Source organism: Rattus norvegicus, chromosome 6 (genome assembly GCF_036323735.1).
Source record: "Rattus norvegicus strain BN/NHsdMcwi chromosome 6, GRCr8, whole genome shotgun sequence".
Taxonomy (NCBI): domain Eukaryota; kingdom Metazoa; phylum Chordata; class Mammalia; order Rodentia; family Muridae; genus Rattus; species Rattus norvegicus.
The window spans coordinates 123,828,614-123,846,546 of NC_086024.1; the positions used below are offsets into that span (position 1 = coordinate 123,828,614).

Sequence of the window (17,933 nt, forward strand, 5' to 3'; positions counted from 1 at the left end):
TGGTGGGTTCCAGGGACTGAAATCAGATTGTCAGGCTTGTTCAGTAAGCCAAATGCTGCCTGAAAAAAATATCTCCTAGATGCTGATAAGTATGAGAGCTAAAAGTTAAGAGTATCACGGTGAGTTAGTACTTCATCAAATATTTCAGAGAAAGAAGGATGACGACTCTGGTAGCATGTAATTGATTTCTATTTAATTCTGATGGTCATCAAGAAGGCAAAATATGTGTTCCACCTCAGTGATCAAGCATATTAATGAATAATTAGTATTTTCTTGAACAACAGACTAATATGAAACCACCTTTAGATCCTGGGGCTAAATCAGCTCTTTTTATAGCATAAGTCTTGAGACATCTTTCAAAGGAATCATCCCAAAGGGCTACCACGCCATCTTTTCCTCCAGTTACAAATCCCTGTGAAAACAAAGGGTTCCAGTTAGTAAAGATCAAATACATCAAAACCAATTAGCTGCTTTATATTAAAAACCTATAGAGAAAGGAGTGCAGCCAAAAGATTAAGAATGACAGTAAGAGCCTCTATCATAGTTTCCAAACATCAACACAGAATCTATAAAGGTATCTATGTGATGCTAAAGGCACCAAAAGACCAGGTTCTATAGTGGGTGCTGAGGGACACCTGCCACTTCCACACTTTCAGCAATCACACGTCCTTCTAAAGCCTCCCACTTTACCTTGAAAAGAAGGAACGGAACAGCACTGAGTAGGATGTAATAATACAGATAGCACTTAGCATAATGTTGACACACAGCAGTGCTTAACAGAGTAAACTTTTAGTTTCCATTCCTTTATAATAATTTCTGTGTGTGTGAATGAGGGGGGAGGGGGATAGAGGAAGGGGAGGAGGAAATTAAGGGAGGAGGAGAAGGAGAGAGGGAAGGAGAGAGAGAGGGAGGGGAGGAAGAGAGAGAGAGAGAGAGAGAGAGACAGACAGACAGACAGACAGACAGAGAATATTGTGTGTGTTTCTCTAAGGCCAGAAGACAACTCTCCTTCACTGCCTGTTCCAGGGACTGAACCTGAGTGGCCAGGCCTGTGCAGCCAGTATTATACATGCTGAGGGAGCCTTTCCTTCCCCCCTTTCTCTTTCTTTTCCTCTCTTCTTTCTTTCTCTTTCTTTTCATTTGCTTTTTATTTTAAGAGGGTCTCATGTAGTTCAGGCTGGCTTTGAGCTAGCTGTGCATACAAATACGATGGTCATCCCTTCACCTTCTGAGTGCTGGGGTCACAGGGATGTGCCACTGTGTTGTTTAAGGTGTGCCTTAAAGCAGCATATCTATTTCATATCATATTTAGGGATTTGGAAAGAAAGAACATAACAGACTATGGTCGGGTCCTTAGGTTACTTACTTTCTCCAATGCGTGCATACTGAACACGGGCCCATCATGGGCTTTAACTGTTTTTACAAGAAAGACATCTCTCCAGATGCATACATCTCCTGTGGATGTTCCAGAAAAAGCCATCTCTTCAGTCCATCCATACACTGCACACATCATTGTGTCATTTTTCCCCAGAGTGCCGACGTAGCCTTTTCTTCCAATTAGCCCTCCCCCTGTGCCATAAGAAATAAATGGGAAAGTACTGCTTTCAAAATGTCCAGCGACAAAGCATAGTTCCATTCCTACTGATTGACAAAAAGACAGTAACAGTATAGAATATTAAAAAGAAAATTACAAAGCTATCAATCAACTTGGGGAATGCTTTATATCATGGATCTTAGGCTATATCTTATCAGATAAATAACAAAAACTAAGTTTTAGTCAGTTGTTAGAATTTTTAATAATACTTGTCAAAAATTTTATAACTTATTTAAGGATAGAAGAAGTTTTTAAAAGACCAATACAAGTCCACACCAAGAGCCTGTGAGCCTCCCAGGAGGTCTGCAGTAATCAAAGACATAGGTGAGAATTTGCCCAAATACTTATGCTAGCTGGGAACCCCCACCCCACCCCACCCCAGCTCAACTACCCTTCCTACCTTCTTCTGGGTAGCTTCCTACCTAGGCCATATCAGTGCCCAGATACCCTCCCACATGCCACGGCCTGCTTGCCTCCTAGGAGATCCTCAGTAACCAAAGATACAGAGTCTGGCTGACACAGGGCCCACCCGCTCAGCTCCACCTTCCTCTGGTATGTTTCTCCACACAAGTCAGATTAGCAGGCCCTATACCTTCCCATCCCCTACAGCCTGCCTACCTCCCAGGAGGTCAGCAGTAACCATGGACATAGGAAGCCTACTCTTACCACAGACACAGAGGCCTAGCCTAACCAGGGACAGCAATGCCTGCCTCCAAGGAGACCAGCTTTATCTGCCTCCAAGGAGGCCTGCTCCAAGGAGGACACCCAGGCCACTTAGCACCAGAGGTAATGAGATGGCCAGAGGCAAGCATAGGATAAGTGACAGAACCCAATACAATCTGGCACCACCAGGATACAGTTCACCTACCACAGCAAGCCCTGGATAGTCCAAAAAGCAAGATAATGACTTAAAATTCCATCTCATGAAGAGGATAGAGCCCTTTAATGAGGATATAAAGAACTCCCTTAAAGAAATACATGAAAGGGGTTGGGGATTTAGCTCAGTGGTAGAGCACTTGCCTAGCAAGGGCAAGGCCCTGGGTTCGGTCCCCAGCTCCGAAAAAAAAAAAAAAAAAAGAAATACATGAAAACACAGGTAAATAGGTAGAAGCCCTTAAAGAAGAAACAAATAAATTTCTTAAAGACATACAGGAAAATATAATCAAGCAGGTGAAGGAATTGAACAAAACAGTCCAAGACCTAAAAAATGGAAATAGAAACAATAAAGAAAACACATGAAGGCATGAATAAAAAAACAAATGAAGGCAACCCTGGAGATGGACAACATAGGATAGAATACAAGAGATAGGAAGAGAGAATCTCAGACGAAGATACCATAGAAAATATGGATACATTGTCAAAGAAAATACAAACTGGGAAAAAGCTCCTAACCCAAAATATCCAGGAAATTCAAGTCACAATGAAAAGATCAAAACTAAGAATAATAGGAATAGAAGAGGTTGAAGAATTCTAGCTCAAAGGACCAGAAAATATCTTCAACAAAATCATAGAAGAAAACTTCCGTAACCTAAAGAAAGAGATGGCCATAAATGTATAAGAAGCCTATAGAATACCAAATAGATTGGACCAGGAAAGAAAATTCTCTCATCACATAATAATCAAAACACTAAATGCACAGAACAAAGAAAGAATATTTAAAGCTGTAAGGCAAAAAGGCCAGGTAACATATAAAGGCAGATCTATCAGAATTATACCAGACTTCTCAACAGAGACTCTAAAAGCAAGAAGATCCTAGATGGATGTCATCTAAGAGAATACAAATGGCAGCCCAGGATGCTATACCCAGCAAAACTCTCAATCACCATAGATGGAGAAACTCAACAGAGACACAGCGAAACTAATAGAAGTTAGGAGCCAAATGGATTTAACAGATATCTACAGAACATTTCACCCCAAAACAAGAGAATACACCTTTTTCTCAGCACCTCACCGAACCTTCTCCAAAACTGATCACATAATCCAACATAAAACAAGCCTTAACAGATACACGAAGATGAGATAATCCCATTCATTCAGACAGATCACCACGGACAAAGGTTAGACCTCAATAACAACAAAAACAACAGAAAGCCACATACTCATGGAAGCTGAACAGCTCTCTGCTCAATGACAACTTGGTCAGGGAAGAAATAAAGAAATCAGGGACTTTATAGAATTCAATGAAAATGAAGACACATCATACTCAAACTTTCAGGACACAACAAAAGCAGTGTTAGAGGAAAAATCATAAGTGTCTTCATAAAGAAATTGGGAAGATTCTATAAATGCAATTTACCAGCACACCTGAGAGCGCTAGAACAAAGAGAAAGAAGTACAGGCACCCAAGGAGTGGACGCAGGGAACAGTCAGACTCAGAGCCGAAATCAACCAAACCAAGAGCTGGTTCTTTGAGAAAATCAACTAGATAAACCTTTAGCCAAACTAACTACAGGGCACAGAGACAGTGTCCAAATTAACAAAATTAGAAATGAAAATGAAGTGATAACAACAGAAACTGAGGAAATTCAAAAAATCATCAGAAATTACTACAAAAGTCTACACTCTTCAAAACTGGGAAATCTAGATGAAATGGATGATTTTCTAGACAGATACCACATACCAAAGTTAAATCAAGATCAGATAACTATCTAAACGGTCTCATAATCCCTAAGGAAATAGAAGAAGCCATTAAAAAACTTCCAGCCAAAGAGAGAGAGAGAGAGAGAGAGAGAGAGAGAGAGAGAGAGAGAGAGAGAGAGACCGACCGACCAGGACCACATGATTTTAGTACAGAATTCTACCAGACCTTCAAACAAGAGCTAATACCAATACTCCTCTGTTGAAGGAAATACTGAAAAGGGATGCACCATCCCATGCTAGCACCAGTAGTCTCTGGCCCCATTAGTCTCGCTGCCTCTATGGCTAACCCCATGTAGTGACCACCCATCTTGCGGTTCAAAAATCCCTGTAACTTGGTAAAATCAAAACTCGAGAGACTTGTAATTTATCAGTCAGATTTATATCAGTAAATTCTCAACCCACAAAATGCCCCAAAGAACTCAAGAGTCAATTGATATAAGCTGTCCACTTAGAGTGGACAAATTGTCCTGTCATAATCCATCCCTCAAATGATATTCATAGCTACCTGTGGCTATTTAAAGCCACACAGATCTGGGCCATCCTTCTCTTCCTCCATCTTCCTTCCTTCCCTCCTCCCTCCTATCTCTCCCACCTCTCAATAACTCTCAGCCTGCCCTCCTTTCTACTGGCGCTAGCCGTGTCTTTCACCTATCCTCACCTGCTTACAGACCGCCACCTACACTCCTCAAACTATTCTAAGAAATAGAAACAGAAGGAACACTACCTAATTCATTCTATGAAGCCACAGGTACTCTGATACCTAAGCCAAACAAAGACCCAACAAAGAAATCGAACTTTAAATCAATTTCCCTTATGAATATCAATGTAAAATATTCAATAAAATTCTCGCAAACTGAATACAAGAACACATCAAAACCATTATTCAGTACAATCAAGTTGGCTTCACCCCAGGGATGCAGAGATGGTTCAATATGTGAAAACCCATCAACATAATACACTATATAAACAAACTCAAGGAAAAAGCCATCTGATAATCTCATTAAATGCTAAAAAGGCCTTTAATAAAATACAATACCCTTTCATGTTAAAAGTCTTGGAAAGATCAGAAATTCATGGCCTATACCTAAACATAATAAAAGTAATATATAGCAAAGCAACAGCCAACATCAAATTAAATGGAGAGAAACTAGAAGCAATCCCACTAAAATCTGGGATAAGACAAGGTTGCCCACTCTCTCCCTTCTATTCAATATAGTAGTTGAAGTTCTAGCCGGAGCAATTAGACAACAAAAGGAGATCAAGGGGATATGAATTGGAAAGGAAGAAGTCAAAGCATCACTATTTGTAGATAATATGGTAGTATATATAAGTGACCCCAAAAGTCCCCCCAGAGAACTCCTACAGCTCATAAACAACCTCAGCAAAGTGGCAGAATTAACTCAAATAATCAGTAACCTTCCTTTCACAAATGATAAATGGGCTGAGAAAGAAATTAGGGAAACAACACCGTCCACAATAGCCACAAACAGTATAAAATATCTTGGTGTAAGTCTTATCACGCAAGTGAAAGATCTGTATGACAAGAACTACAAATGGCCAACCAGTGACTGGCCTAACCTGGGATCCTGGGATCCGTCTCATGGGTGGGCACCAACCAAGGCCTGACACTATTACTGATGCTATGATATGCTTACAGACAGGAGCCTGGCATGCCTGTCCCCTGAAAGGCCCAACAAGCAGCTGACTGAGACAGAAGCAGATACTAACACCCAAGCACTGAACTGACCCCTATGGTTGAATTAGGGGATGGATTAAAGAAGCTGAAGGGGAGAGTGACCTCCTAGGAAGACCAGCAGTCTCAACTTACCCAGACCCCAGGGAGTTCCCAGAGACTGAGCCACCAACCAGTAGCTCAGAAGGGTCAGTCCAAGACCCCTGACACAAATATAGCAGAGGTCTACCTGGTCAGGCCTTAGTGGGAGAAGCTGCACTTAATCCTTGAGAGACTAGAGGCCCCAGGGAAGGGAAAGGTCTAGTCGGGGGAAGCACCCTCTTGGAGGCAAGGGGGAATGAGATAACGAATTGTGGGAGGGGGCAACAGTGGGAATGTAAATGAATAATAAAAATTGGGGGGGAAAAGACCAATACAATGACCACTCATATATTTGCTATAAAAAATACACAAACAACTGATAGATCATACCCATCCTTCTACAATCTGCTGACATCCCCAAGATATTGCCAGAGTTATACACATCGATCTATACTTCTAGAAATCTAATTTTCAGAACTCTATCATTTCTTTATATAAACAACCTATAGTTATTAATTTTCCCATTATTGAGTTTTTACATTGCTTGTAAGTTTTGTTAATAAGAGTACCTTCCTTTAAACAGGTTTATAAGGACTTCTCTGCAAGTGTACAGGTTTCTCAGGGCATGACCAGAAGCTGTTCTAAGGTACTGTGTGAACGAGACAGTGTACAAATAAAAAACATATCAACACTTTTTTCCATCAATTCTCCAGAGTTACTATAGCAGCCTACGCATCTACTAACAGTAAAAACAGCCCCTGGTTCACCACTGTCAGGAACACTAGGCACCATCAGACAGGAATGTAAAATACCAAGTGGATTTTACTGCAGTATTAATTTTCATGCATTAGGGTTGATAACTTTGCACAAATTTCCTATCATCTTGTCCATTCATCATTTATTGATATCATCTACACATTTTCCCAACTGAACTCATCCACTGATTTACTCAAGAAACACATCCACACCCTAGTCACGGCATAAAGAACAGAGCTAAGGGCAAATCAGATGACAAAGCTCTGCTTCCGTGGAGCCCCATGGTAGGAGATATTCAGCAAATATAAGAACCAAGTAAGGGGCTGGGGACTTAGCTCAGTGGTGGAGCGCTTACCTAGGAAGCGCAAGGCCCTGGGTTCGGTCCCCAGCTCCGAAAAGAAGAACCAAAAAAAAAAAAAAAAAAAAAAGAACCAAGTAAAACACTGTGTTACTTTAGTGATGGTTGAGGCTTTTAAAAATAAAAGCCTAAAAAGAAAATGGGAAGTTGGAAGAGTCCGTTTTCAGGAGAGTGGGCCACATCCTGTTCTTATTCCACAAGGCCATGTCACTTCTGCCCTTAGAAGTTTTCAGTGGTTCTCTGCCTATAACACTTCATGGTATAGAATTCAAAAACACAGGGAGAGACTGATTAACTCATAACATGGAATTCCTAAAGTCTAAATGTGAGATAGAATGGCATGAAAATCAATTTTTACATCATCCTTATGGTATGTCCTTCAATACAGCCTAAAACTATGCATGTAAGGGGTTAGGTGATACTTAGTTTAAGGAAATAGGTAATTATGTTCACTTGCCTAATGAATTCTGTGGATCTGACCATTGAAAATGAGGTAGACAGAAAATACACATGAAATCTTAACATATATCCATTTATGATTCAAGGCTATTAGATATCTAGAAAAACTTTTTTAAATTAGATATATTTCTTTACTTACATTTCAAATGTTATTCCCTTTCCAGGTTTCCTGTCCATAAGCCCCCATCCCCTTCCCTCCCACTAGTAAAACTTTTTTTTCTTATTTTTTTATTGGATATATATTTTTTTACATTTCAAATTTTATCCCCTTTCCCTGTTTCTGGTCCATAAACCCCCTATCCCATACCCTCTCCCCCTTACCCTCTTGTATGAGGGTATTCCTCCACCCAACAACCCCCCTCCCACCCATCCCCCACCCGTCATTCCCCTACACTGGCACCAAAGGCTTCTTCTCCTCCCACTGGTGCCCAACAAGGCCATCCTCTGCTACATATGCAACTGGAGTCATGGGTCTGTCCATGTGTACTCTTTGGATGGTGGTTTATTCATGAAAGCTCTGGTTGGTTGGTATTGTTGTTCTTATGAGATTGCAAACCCCTTCAGTTCCTTCAATCCTTTCTCTAACTCCTACAACGGGGACCCCATTCGCAGTTCAATGGTTGGCTTTGAGCATTCACCTCTGTATTTGTCATGCTCTGGCAGAGCCTCTAACGAGACAGCTATATCAGTCTCCTGTCAGCATGCACTTCTTGTCTTCATCAATATTGTCTGGGTTTGTTGGCTGTATGTATATGGGCTGGATCCAGGTGGGGAAGTCTCTGAATGGCCATTCTTTCCGTCTCTGCTCCAAACTTTGTCTCCATATCTCCTCCTATGAATATTTTTGTTCCCCCATTAAAGGAGTGAATCATCCGCACTTTGGTCGTCCTTCGTCTTGAGCTTAATGTGGTCTGTGGATTGTATCATGGGTAATCTGAGCTTTGGAATAATATCCACTTATCATTGAGTGCAAACCATGTGTGACTGGGTTACCTTACTCAGGATGATATTTTCTAGTTCCATCCATTTGCCTATGAATTTCATAAAGTCATTGTTTTTAAAAAGCTGAGTAGTACGCCATTGTGTAGATACACCACCTTTTCTGTATCCATTTCTCTGTTGAAGGACATCTGGGTTCTTTTCAGCTTCTGGTTACTATAAATAAGACTCCTATGAACATAGTGGAGCATGTATCCTTGTTATATGTTGGAGCATCTTTTGGGTATAAGCCCAGAAGTAGTATATCTGGGTCCTCAGGTAGTACTATGCCCAGTTTTCTGAGGAAGTTCAGACTGATTTCCAGAGTGGTTATACCAGCTTGCAATTCCACCAATAATGGAGGAGTGTTCTTCTTTCTCCATATCCTCGCCAGCATCTGTTGTCACCTGAATGTTTGATCTTAACCATTCTGCCTGGTGTGAGGTGGAATTTCAGGGTTGTTTTGATTTGGATTTACCTCATGACTAAGGATGTTGAACATTTCTTTAGGTACTTCTCAGCCATTTGATATTCCTCAGCTAAGAATTCTTTGTTTAGCTGTGTACCCCAATTTTTAATACGGTTATTTGATTCACTGGAGTCTAACTTCTTGAGTTCTTTATATATATTGGATATTGGCCCTCTATCAAATATAGAATTGGTAAAGAACTTTTCCCAATCTGTTGGTTGCCGTTTTGACCTAATGACAGTGTCCTTTGCCTTACTGAAGCTTTGCAATTTTATGAAGTCCCATTTGTTGATTCTTGACCTTAGCGAATAAGCCATTGGTGTTCTGTTCAGGTAATTTTCCCCAGTGCCCAGGTGTCCAAGGCTCTTCCCCACTTTTTCTTCTATCCGTTTGAGTATATATATATGGTATTACATGGAGGTCACTTGGACTTGAGCTTTGTACAGGGTAATAAGAATGGATCGATTTGCATTCTTCTACAGGCTGACCTCCAATTGAACCAGCACCACTTTTTGAAAATGCTATCTTTTTTCCCACTGGATGTTTTTAGCTCCTTTGTCAAAGATCAAGTGACCATAGGTATATGGGTTCATTTCTGGGTCTTCAATTCTATTCTATTGATCTATGTACCTATATCTGTACCAATACTATACAGTTTTTATCTCTATTGCTGTGTAATACAGCTTGAGGTCTGGGATGGTGATTCCCCCAGAAGTTCTTTAATTGTTGAGGATAGTTTTTTGCTATCCTGGGTTTTTGGTTATTCCAAATGAATTTGCGAATTGCTCTTTCTAACTCTGAAGAATTTAGTTGGAATTTTGATGGGGATTGCATTGAATCTGTAGATTGCTTTCAGGAAGATGGCCATTTTTACAACATTAATCTGGCCAATCTATGAGCATTGGAGATCTTTTAATCTTCTGAGATCTTCTTCATTTTCTTTCTTCAGAGACTTGAAATTCTTGTCATACATATCTTTACTTGCTTGGTTGGAGTCACACCAAGGTATTTTATCTTATTTGTGACTATTGTGAAGGGTGTCATTTCCCTAATTACTTTTTCAGCCTGTTTAGCCTTTGAGTAGGGGAAGGCTACTGATTTGGTTGAGGTAATTTTCTATCCAGCCACTTTGCTAAAGTTGTTTATCAGGCTTAGTAGGTCTATGGTGGAACTTTTGGGGTCACTTAAGTATACTATCGTACCATCTGCAAATAGTGATATTTTGACTTCTTCCTTTCCCATTTGTAACCCTTTGACCTCCTTTTGTTGTCTGATTGCTCTGCCTAGGACTTCTGTCTAGTCCCTGATTTTAGTGGGATTGCTTCAAGTTTCTCTCCATTTAGTTTAATGTTGGCTACTGGTTTGCTGTATATTGCTTTTACTATGTTTAGGTATGGACCTTGAATTCATTCGTGATCTTTCCAAGACTTTTAACATGAAGGGGTGTTGAATTTTGTCAAATGCTTTCTCAGCATCTAATGAGATGATCATGTGGCTTTTTTTTCCTTTGAGTTTGTTTATATAGTGGATTACACTGATGGATTTCTGTATATTGAACCATCCCTGCATCCCTGGAATGAAGTGTACTTGATCATGATGGATGATTGTTTTGATGTGTTCTTGGATTTGGTTTGCGAGAATTTTATTGAGTATTTTTGTGTCAATATTCATAAGGGAAATTGGTCTGAAGTTCTCTTCAAGTTTCTTTGTTGGGTCTTTGTGGGGCTTAGGTATAAGCATAATTATGGCTTCATAGAAAGAATTGGGTAGGGTTCCTTCTCTTTCTATTTTGTGAAATAGTTTGGACAGTATTGGTATTAGGTCTTCTATGAAGGTCTCATAGAATTCTCCACTAAACACATCTGGTCCTGAACTTGTTTTGGTTCAGAGAATTTTAATAATTGCTTCTATTTCCTTAGGAGTTAGGGACTGTGTGGATGGTTTATCTGATCCTAACTTAACTTTGGTACCTGGTATCTGTCTAGAAAATTGTTCATTTCATTCAGATTGTCCAGTTTTGTTGAATATAGGCATTTGTAGAGGATCGGATGATTCTTTGAATTTCCTCAGATTCTGTTGTTATGTCTCCCTTTTCATTTCTGATTTTGTTAATTTGGATACTCTCTCTGTGCCCTCTGGTTAGTGTAGCTAAGGGTTTATCTATCCTGTTGATTTTCTCAAAGAACCAACTCCTGATTTTGTTGATTCTTTGTATAGTTCTTTTTGTTTCTACTTGGTTGATTTCGGCCCTGAGTTTGATTATTTCCTGCCATCAATTCCTATTGAGTGTATTTACTTCTTTTTGTTCTAGAGCTTTTAGGTGTACTGTCAAGCTGCTAGTGTATGCTCTCTCCAGCTTCTTTTTGCTTAACACTGCTTTCATTGTGTCCCAAAAGTCTGGGTATGTTGTGCCTTCATTTTCACTAAATTCTAAAAAGTCTATAATTTCTTTATTTCTTCCATGACAAAGTTATCATTGAGTAAAGTGTTGTTCAACTTCCATGTGTATGCGGGCTTTCTGTCATTTTTTGTTGTGATTGAAGACCAACCTTAGCTCTTGGTGATCTGATAGGATGCATGGGATTATTTCAATCTTCTTGTATCTGTTGAGTCCTGTTTTATGACTGATTATATGATCAATTTTGGAGAAGTCATCATGAGGTGCTGAGAATAAGGTATGTTCTCTTGTTTTAGGAGGAAATGTTCTATAGACATCTGTTAAATCCATTTGGTTCATAACCTCTGTTACTTTTTCTATGTGTCTGTTTAGTTTCTGTTTCCATGATCTGTCCACTGTAGAGATTGGGGTGTGAAATCTCCCACTATTATTGTGTGAGTTGCAATGTGTGATTTGAGCTTTAGTAAGGTTTCTTCTATGAATATAGGTGCCCTTGCATTTGGAGCACAGATATTCAGGATTGAGAGTTCATCTTGGTGGATTTTTTCCTTTGATGAGTATGAAGTATCTGTTTTGATAAATTTTGGTTGAAAGTTGATTTTATTTGATATTAGAATGGCTACTCCAGCTTGCTTCTTGGGACCATTCCCTTGGAAAATTCTTTTCCAGCCTTTTACTGGGGTAATGATTGTCTTTGTCACTGAGATGTGTTTCCTGTATGCAGCAAAATGCTGGGTCCTCTTTCTGTATCCAGTCTGCTAGTCTATGTCTTTTTATTGGGGAATTGAGTCCATTGATGTTAAGAGATATTAAGTAATTGTTGTTTCCTATTATTTTTGTTGTTAGTGGTGCAATCATGCTTGTGTGGCTCTCTTCTTTTGGGTTTGTTGCAAGAAGATTACTTTCTTGCTTTTTCTAGAGTGTAGCTTCCCTCCTTATATTGGAGTTTTCCATCTATTATCTACTGTAGGGCTGGATTTGTGGAAAGATATTGTGTAAATTTGGTTTTGTCATGAAATATCTTGGTTTCTCCATCTATGTTGAGAGTTTTGCTGGATATAGTAGCCTGGGCTGGCATTTGTGTTCTCTTAGGGTCTGTTTGACCTCTCTCCAGGATCTTCTGGCTTTCATAGTCTCTGGTGAGAAGTCTGGTGTAATTCTGATAGGCCTGCCTTTATATGTTACTTGACATTTTTCACTTACTGCTTTTAATATTCTTTCTTTGTTTTGTGCATTTGGTGTTTTGACTATTATCTGATGGGAGGAATTTCTCTTCTGGTCCAATCTACTTGGAGTTCTGTAGGTTTCTTGTATGTTTATGGGCATCTCTTTCTTTAGGTTAGGGAAATTTTCTTCTATAATTTTGTTGAAGATATTTACTGGTTCTTTGAGCTGGGATTCTTCACTCTCTTCTATACCTATTATCCTTAGGTTTGATCTTCTTATTGTGTCCCAGATTTCCTTGATGTTTTGGGTTAGGAGCTTTTTGCACTTTACATTATCTTTGACTGTTGTGTCGATGTTTTCTATGGTATCTTCTGCCCCTGAGATTCTCTCTTCTATCTCTTGTATAGTGTTGGTGATGCTTGCCTCTATGACTCCTGATCTCTTCCCTGGGTTTTCTATCTCCAAGGTTGTCTCCCTTTGCAATTTCTTTATTGTTTCTATTTCCATTTTTAAATCCTAGGTAGTTTTGTTCAATTCCTTCACCTGTTTGGTTGTGTTTTCCTGTAATTCTTTAAGGGATTTTTGTGTTTCCTCTTTAAGGGCTTCTACTTGTTTATCTGTGTTGTCCTGTATTTTTTTAAGGGAGTTATTTATGTCCTTCTTAGAGTCCTCTATCATCATCATGAGATGTGATTTTAAATCCAGATCTTGCTTCTCTGGTGTGTTGGGATATCTAGTATTTGCTTTGGTGGGAGAACTGGGCTCTGATGATGCCAAGTAGTCTTGGTTTCTGTTGCTTAGGTTCCTGTGTTTGCCTCTCGCCATCTGGTTGTCTCTGGTGTTAGCTGGTCTTGCTGTCTCTGACAATGGTTTGACCCTCCTATAAGCCTGTGTGTCAGCTCTCCTGGAGACTGGCTTTCTCCCAGTAGGATCTGGGTACTGAGAGCTGTGGGACCAGTCAGCTTTGGGCACAGGTAGAAACCAGAAGGGTCCTGTCCCAGACTATTCCTGGATTCCTGTGTCCTGAGGGCTCTAGACGGGTTTCTCTTGGGCCAGGAATGTGAGCAGAAGTGGTGGTCTCCCCTAAGCTCTCAGGATTGTCCACACTTCTGAGAGTCCAGCTCTCTCCCCCGTGAGATTTGGGTACAGAGAGCTGTAGGACCTGGTCAGCATTTGGTGCAGGCAAAAACTGGAAGGGTCCTGTCCCAGACTGCTCCTGGGTTCTTGTGTCTTGAGGGTTCCAGTTGGGTCCCTCCAAGCAGAAGTGATGGTCTGACCTTTGTTCTCAGGTGTGTCAAAGCTCCTAGAGACTGGCTTTCAGCTCTGGGTTTAGGCATATACTGTAAGGATCCTGCCCCTGACTGCTCCTACATTCCTGTGTCCGAAGGGCTCTAAGTGGTTCCTCTTGGGCCAGAGATGTGAGCAGAAGTAGTGGTCTCTCTTGAGCTCTCAGGATTGCCCTCACTTCTGAGAGTTCAGCTTTCTCCCCCATGGAATTTGGGTACAGAGACTATCTAGAAAAACTTAAGGAAAATTTTTACTAAATTGCAATTGTGTGTGTGTGTATGTGTGTGTGTGTGTGTGTGTGTGTGTGTGTGTGTGTGTGTGTGTGTGGTTTTTCAAGACAGAATTTCTCTGTGTAATAGCCCTAGCTATCCTGGACTAGCTCTGTAGACAAGGCAGACCTGGAACTCCCAAAGATCCACCTGCCTCTGCCTTCCAAGTGTTGGGATTAAAAGTGGCACCATGCTCCAGCTGCCCAGCTCAACTGCACATATTTTCAAGGTATGTACATCTCATGTTCTTTTTCTTCTTTTCTTCTTCTCTTTCTCCTTCTTACTTTTCTCTTTCTTCATCCTCTTCCTTCTCTTACTCTTCTTCCTTCTCCTCCTCTTCCTCCTTTTCTTTTTAGTTGAAGGGCGTCTGTTACAAGTTTCTGCTTTGTTTTTTACACACACACACACACACACACACACACACACACACACACACACACCCTGTATGCACCTCATGCATGCAATGCTCACAAGGTCCAGTAGAGGGCACTGGATCCCCTACCAGCGAGTGGCCATGTGGGTGCCTGGTAATAAACCTGGGTCCTTGGAAGGCCAGGGGCTCTCAATCACTGAGCCCTATCTCCTGCAGCCTAGTATTTACTTTCTTTAAATCTCTTATTTCAAACAAATATATAGGTTGTGGTGGTGGTGTGTGTGTGTGTTCTAAATGTTACTTAGTAGGCATTTTCAATTCCAAATGACTGATACAGTCAAATGAAATGCTTGCTTACATTTATAGGAATGAAACCACGGTTGAATTGTACTTTGTAACTATAAACACTGTAAGCTCCTGAGTCTGGCACAGCATTCAATACAAATCTGAAACATAAGTTCATGTCCCACATAATTCACAACTCAATACTCATGTGAACTAGGGAATGCCATCACAAAGTTTGTTCTTTTCTGATGTTTAACATCTCATGATTAAGACCTATGATCCCCTCCCATCCAAAAGCTTATCTTGGATAATCTTATGTTTACAGGAAGATTTAGTATTTCTGCACAGTCCTCTATCCAGTTGCCATTATCCCTTTATCAAGACTAAGAAATCTCCATCATTTACACAGTGTCCTTAATTGAACCTCAGGTCACGTTCAGATTTCAGTTTTTCTAAAAATTCTCCTTGTCTATCCCAAGATCCAGTCTAGTATACCACACTGTACTTAGCTAAATTATTTTAAAGGTAATGCTTTCTAGAATTTCAAAGAAGTAAAAAGAAACATCTCCTTACCTGCTCTACGCCAAAATTTCATGTGTTTAATCCCAGCTGTAATTAGTTTATCAGGCACATAGGGGTTCATTTTCACAACAAAAATCTTATCTTTACTGCCTCTGAAACAAACCAAAATGTTTTAGCTCTGTGGATAACCCATCCCAGAACAACCCACATCCTATCTGAAGTCTTCTACCTACTGGATAATTGTTTCCTGCTGGTATCTGACATTCAGGCTGTGGAATCATTTATTTGTACTTTTGTTGCTATTTAAATATGTTAACTCTGCTCAGCAGATTCTCCAGACAGTAGAAAACATGAACATAGAACTTCAGTTAGATAGTACCCATGAGCCCTGCTGGATATTGAACAGGGAATGCTATGTGTGGAATGCTATGTGACAAGAAAGGGTTTAAAAATTTTGAAGTAGGAATTAGTAACAATTTAACATATCATTCAATATTCCTTTTATTACATTTATTTATTTCAGAGGAGAAGTAATCATTGAGTGTCAGACACGGGGGACAGCCTGCAGGGATCACTTCTCTCCTTCTACCATGTCATAGGTCTAGTGATCAAGCTAAAGTTACACTCGGTGTCTTTGGACATCATCTATACACTCCATAAAAAGCATTCATATTTTTAAGTACTTTAGCATCTCAATCTGAGGAATAACAAACTTAAAATGTAGTCTCTGGCACCATTAACTACTTTCCCCTTCAAGCACTGTTAATATTTTATTATAAAATAAATGTTCATTTTAGAAAACATAGAAATGAAGAAAATATTAGAAAAACATACATTTATACATACACACACATATGTATGTCTTTTTTCAATTACATGTGTGAGCATTTGGCCATGCTTCCCAGTTGGTATATAACAGCATTTAATGGAAGTCATTGTTTGAGAATGGCAAATTGAAATAGTAATTTCCAATTTCCTATTATAGGCAAATTTAAAAAATAGGTTCACAAGGGCTAAGCTTACAAAGAAATAATAAAATAATTTATTATTTGGTTTGATTATATTTATTTAATTGTAATAAAAGCTGTAATTACTTAAAAAAGAAAAACCTCACATACTAGCTTGACTTCAAAACAGCGAAGTACATGGTAACATTAGTGTTTTGCCGACATGGGAAGTATTCTCCCTACCTTGCCACTGAAAGTTTCTCCCCTTTCTTCCAATCCCACAATACAATGGTGTGGCTGTCATCTATTCCAACTGAAGCTAGGCGTTTCCCATCAGCTGTGACAACCAAAAAGATGAGATTCCAATTTAATTTCATTCAGTCAAACCCATCTAAAGTGTTTTCTAGAGCCACACGTTCTCATTTGAATAGGACCTCCACCCCAAGGCTCTTGTGGCATGCTGGATGCTTGCCCCCAGGTGATGCAAACTGGTAGACTAGTTAAGAGATGGACCTGGTATGGAGATTCAATGTTGGCTGCTCTGCTCTAAGAAAGGTATAATGCTGGAGGGGGTGGGGTTGTTCCTAAAGCTCTAGCCTGTCTGTGGAATCCACTGCTCAACAGGGCTGACTTGTCTGGATGCAGTGGGAAAGGCTGCACCTAATCTTGCAGAGACTTAATGTGCCAGGGTGGGGAAGATTCAGGGGGCCCCCACCTTCTCAGAGGAGAAGGGGAGGGGAGCAGCATTTGGGATGTAAATAAATACATAAAAAGAAAGCTATAATGCTCTTTCAGGAAGAGTTAGCTCTATTGTAATGGTTGCTATAATAAAAACAAGTTAGACCCCTAAACCTCTCTGGCTTCCTGTCTCACCATGTTATATCTTCCTTTTACACTTAACTCCCGCCATGATGCTATCTGTCACACTGTGATACAAGCAAGGAGAATCTCGCCACAAGCAGAACCAATGGAGCCTCCTGACTTGAACTTTTAATTTCCATAACTGTGAGTTAACCAGATCTCTGTTTTTATTAGTACCCACCTCAGGTGTGATTTTATAGCAACAGAAAGTAGACTAATATGCTAGAGCACTATATTGAAAACTTTAAAAAGTAATGATAAATGTTAGACAATATGCATTCATCCATGAAAAGAGAATTTAGAAGAGAGTGAGGATACTGGTTTTTATAAAGTTTTAGAGTGTGTGTGTGTGTGTAAGTCAGAAGACACTCTATGAAGGTGGTTCTCTCCATCTACCTTTATATGCGCACAAAGGATTGAACTCAGGTTGTCAGACTCATGAAGCAAGTGATTTTATCCACAGAGCCATCTTCCAAGTTAGGAATTCCGATGGGTTTTTGATTCACTGTCACACTCAAGTTACTTTATGTATTCAGGAGATTGGGAGGAAGGAAGGATGGAATGCTGAATGTATAAAATGATGGCTATTGTACGTACCCCGTGTGGTGAGTATTACTTAATACATGTTTGTGTAAGAACATCATACTAGGGCCTCAAGGACAGCCCAATGGTAGAGCACTTCTTTGGTGTATGTAAAGCCTTGGCATCCACTACTGGCACCACACACATAAATCACCCTATACCCCATCAACATAAATAAGTCAATTAAAACAATTAAAACAAATCCAAAATCTTC

The 17,933-nt window shown here is 39.9% G+C and overlaps 1 protein-coding gene across 15 annotated transcripts in view; it reads right to left on the reverse strand.

The window, feature by feature from the left end:
• Eml5 (EMAP like 5) overlaps positions 1–17,933 on the reverse strand; it is a 130,317-nt gene that overhangs the window by 53,345 nt on the left and 59,039 nt on the right. For 13 of the 15 annotated variants that reach the window (XR_010052132.1, XM_063262251.1, XM_063262249.1 and 10 more), the window contains 4 exons: positions 16,520–16,613; positions 15,381–15,481; positions 1,367–1,569; positions 301–412 (listed from right to left, as the gene is read on the reverse strand). Coding sequence is in view for 14 of the 15 variants with exons in the window: in XM_063262251.1 (XP_063118321.1) it covers positions 301–412; positions 1,367–1,569; positions 15,381–15,481; positions 16,520–16,613 (510 nt within the window). In the remaining variant the exon portion in view is untranslated. Of the gene's footprint in view, positions 1–300; positions 413–1,366; positions 1,570–6,577; positions 6,648–15,380; positions 15,482–16,519; positions 16,614–17,933 lie in introns of those variants that run through there. The other 2 variants (XM_063262258.1, XM_063262259.1) reach the window with 2 other exon arrangements.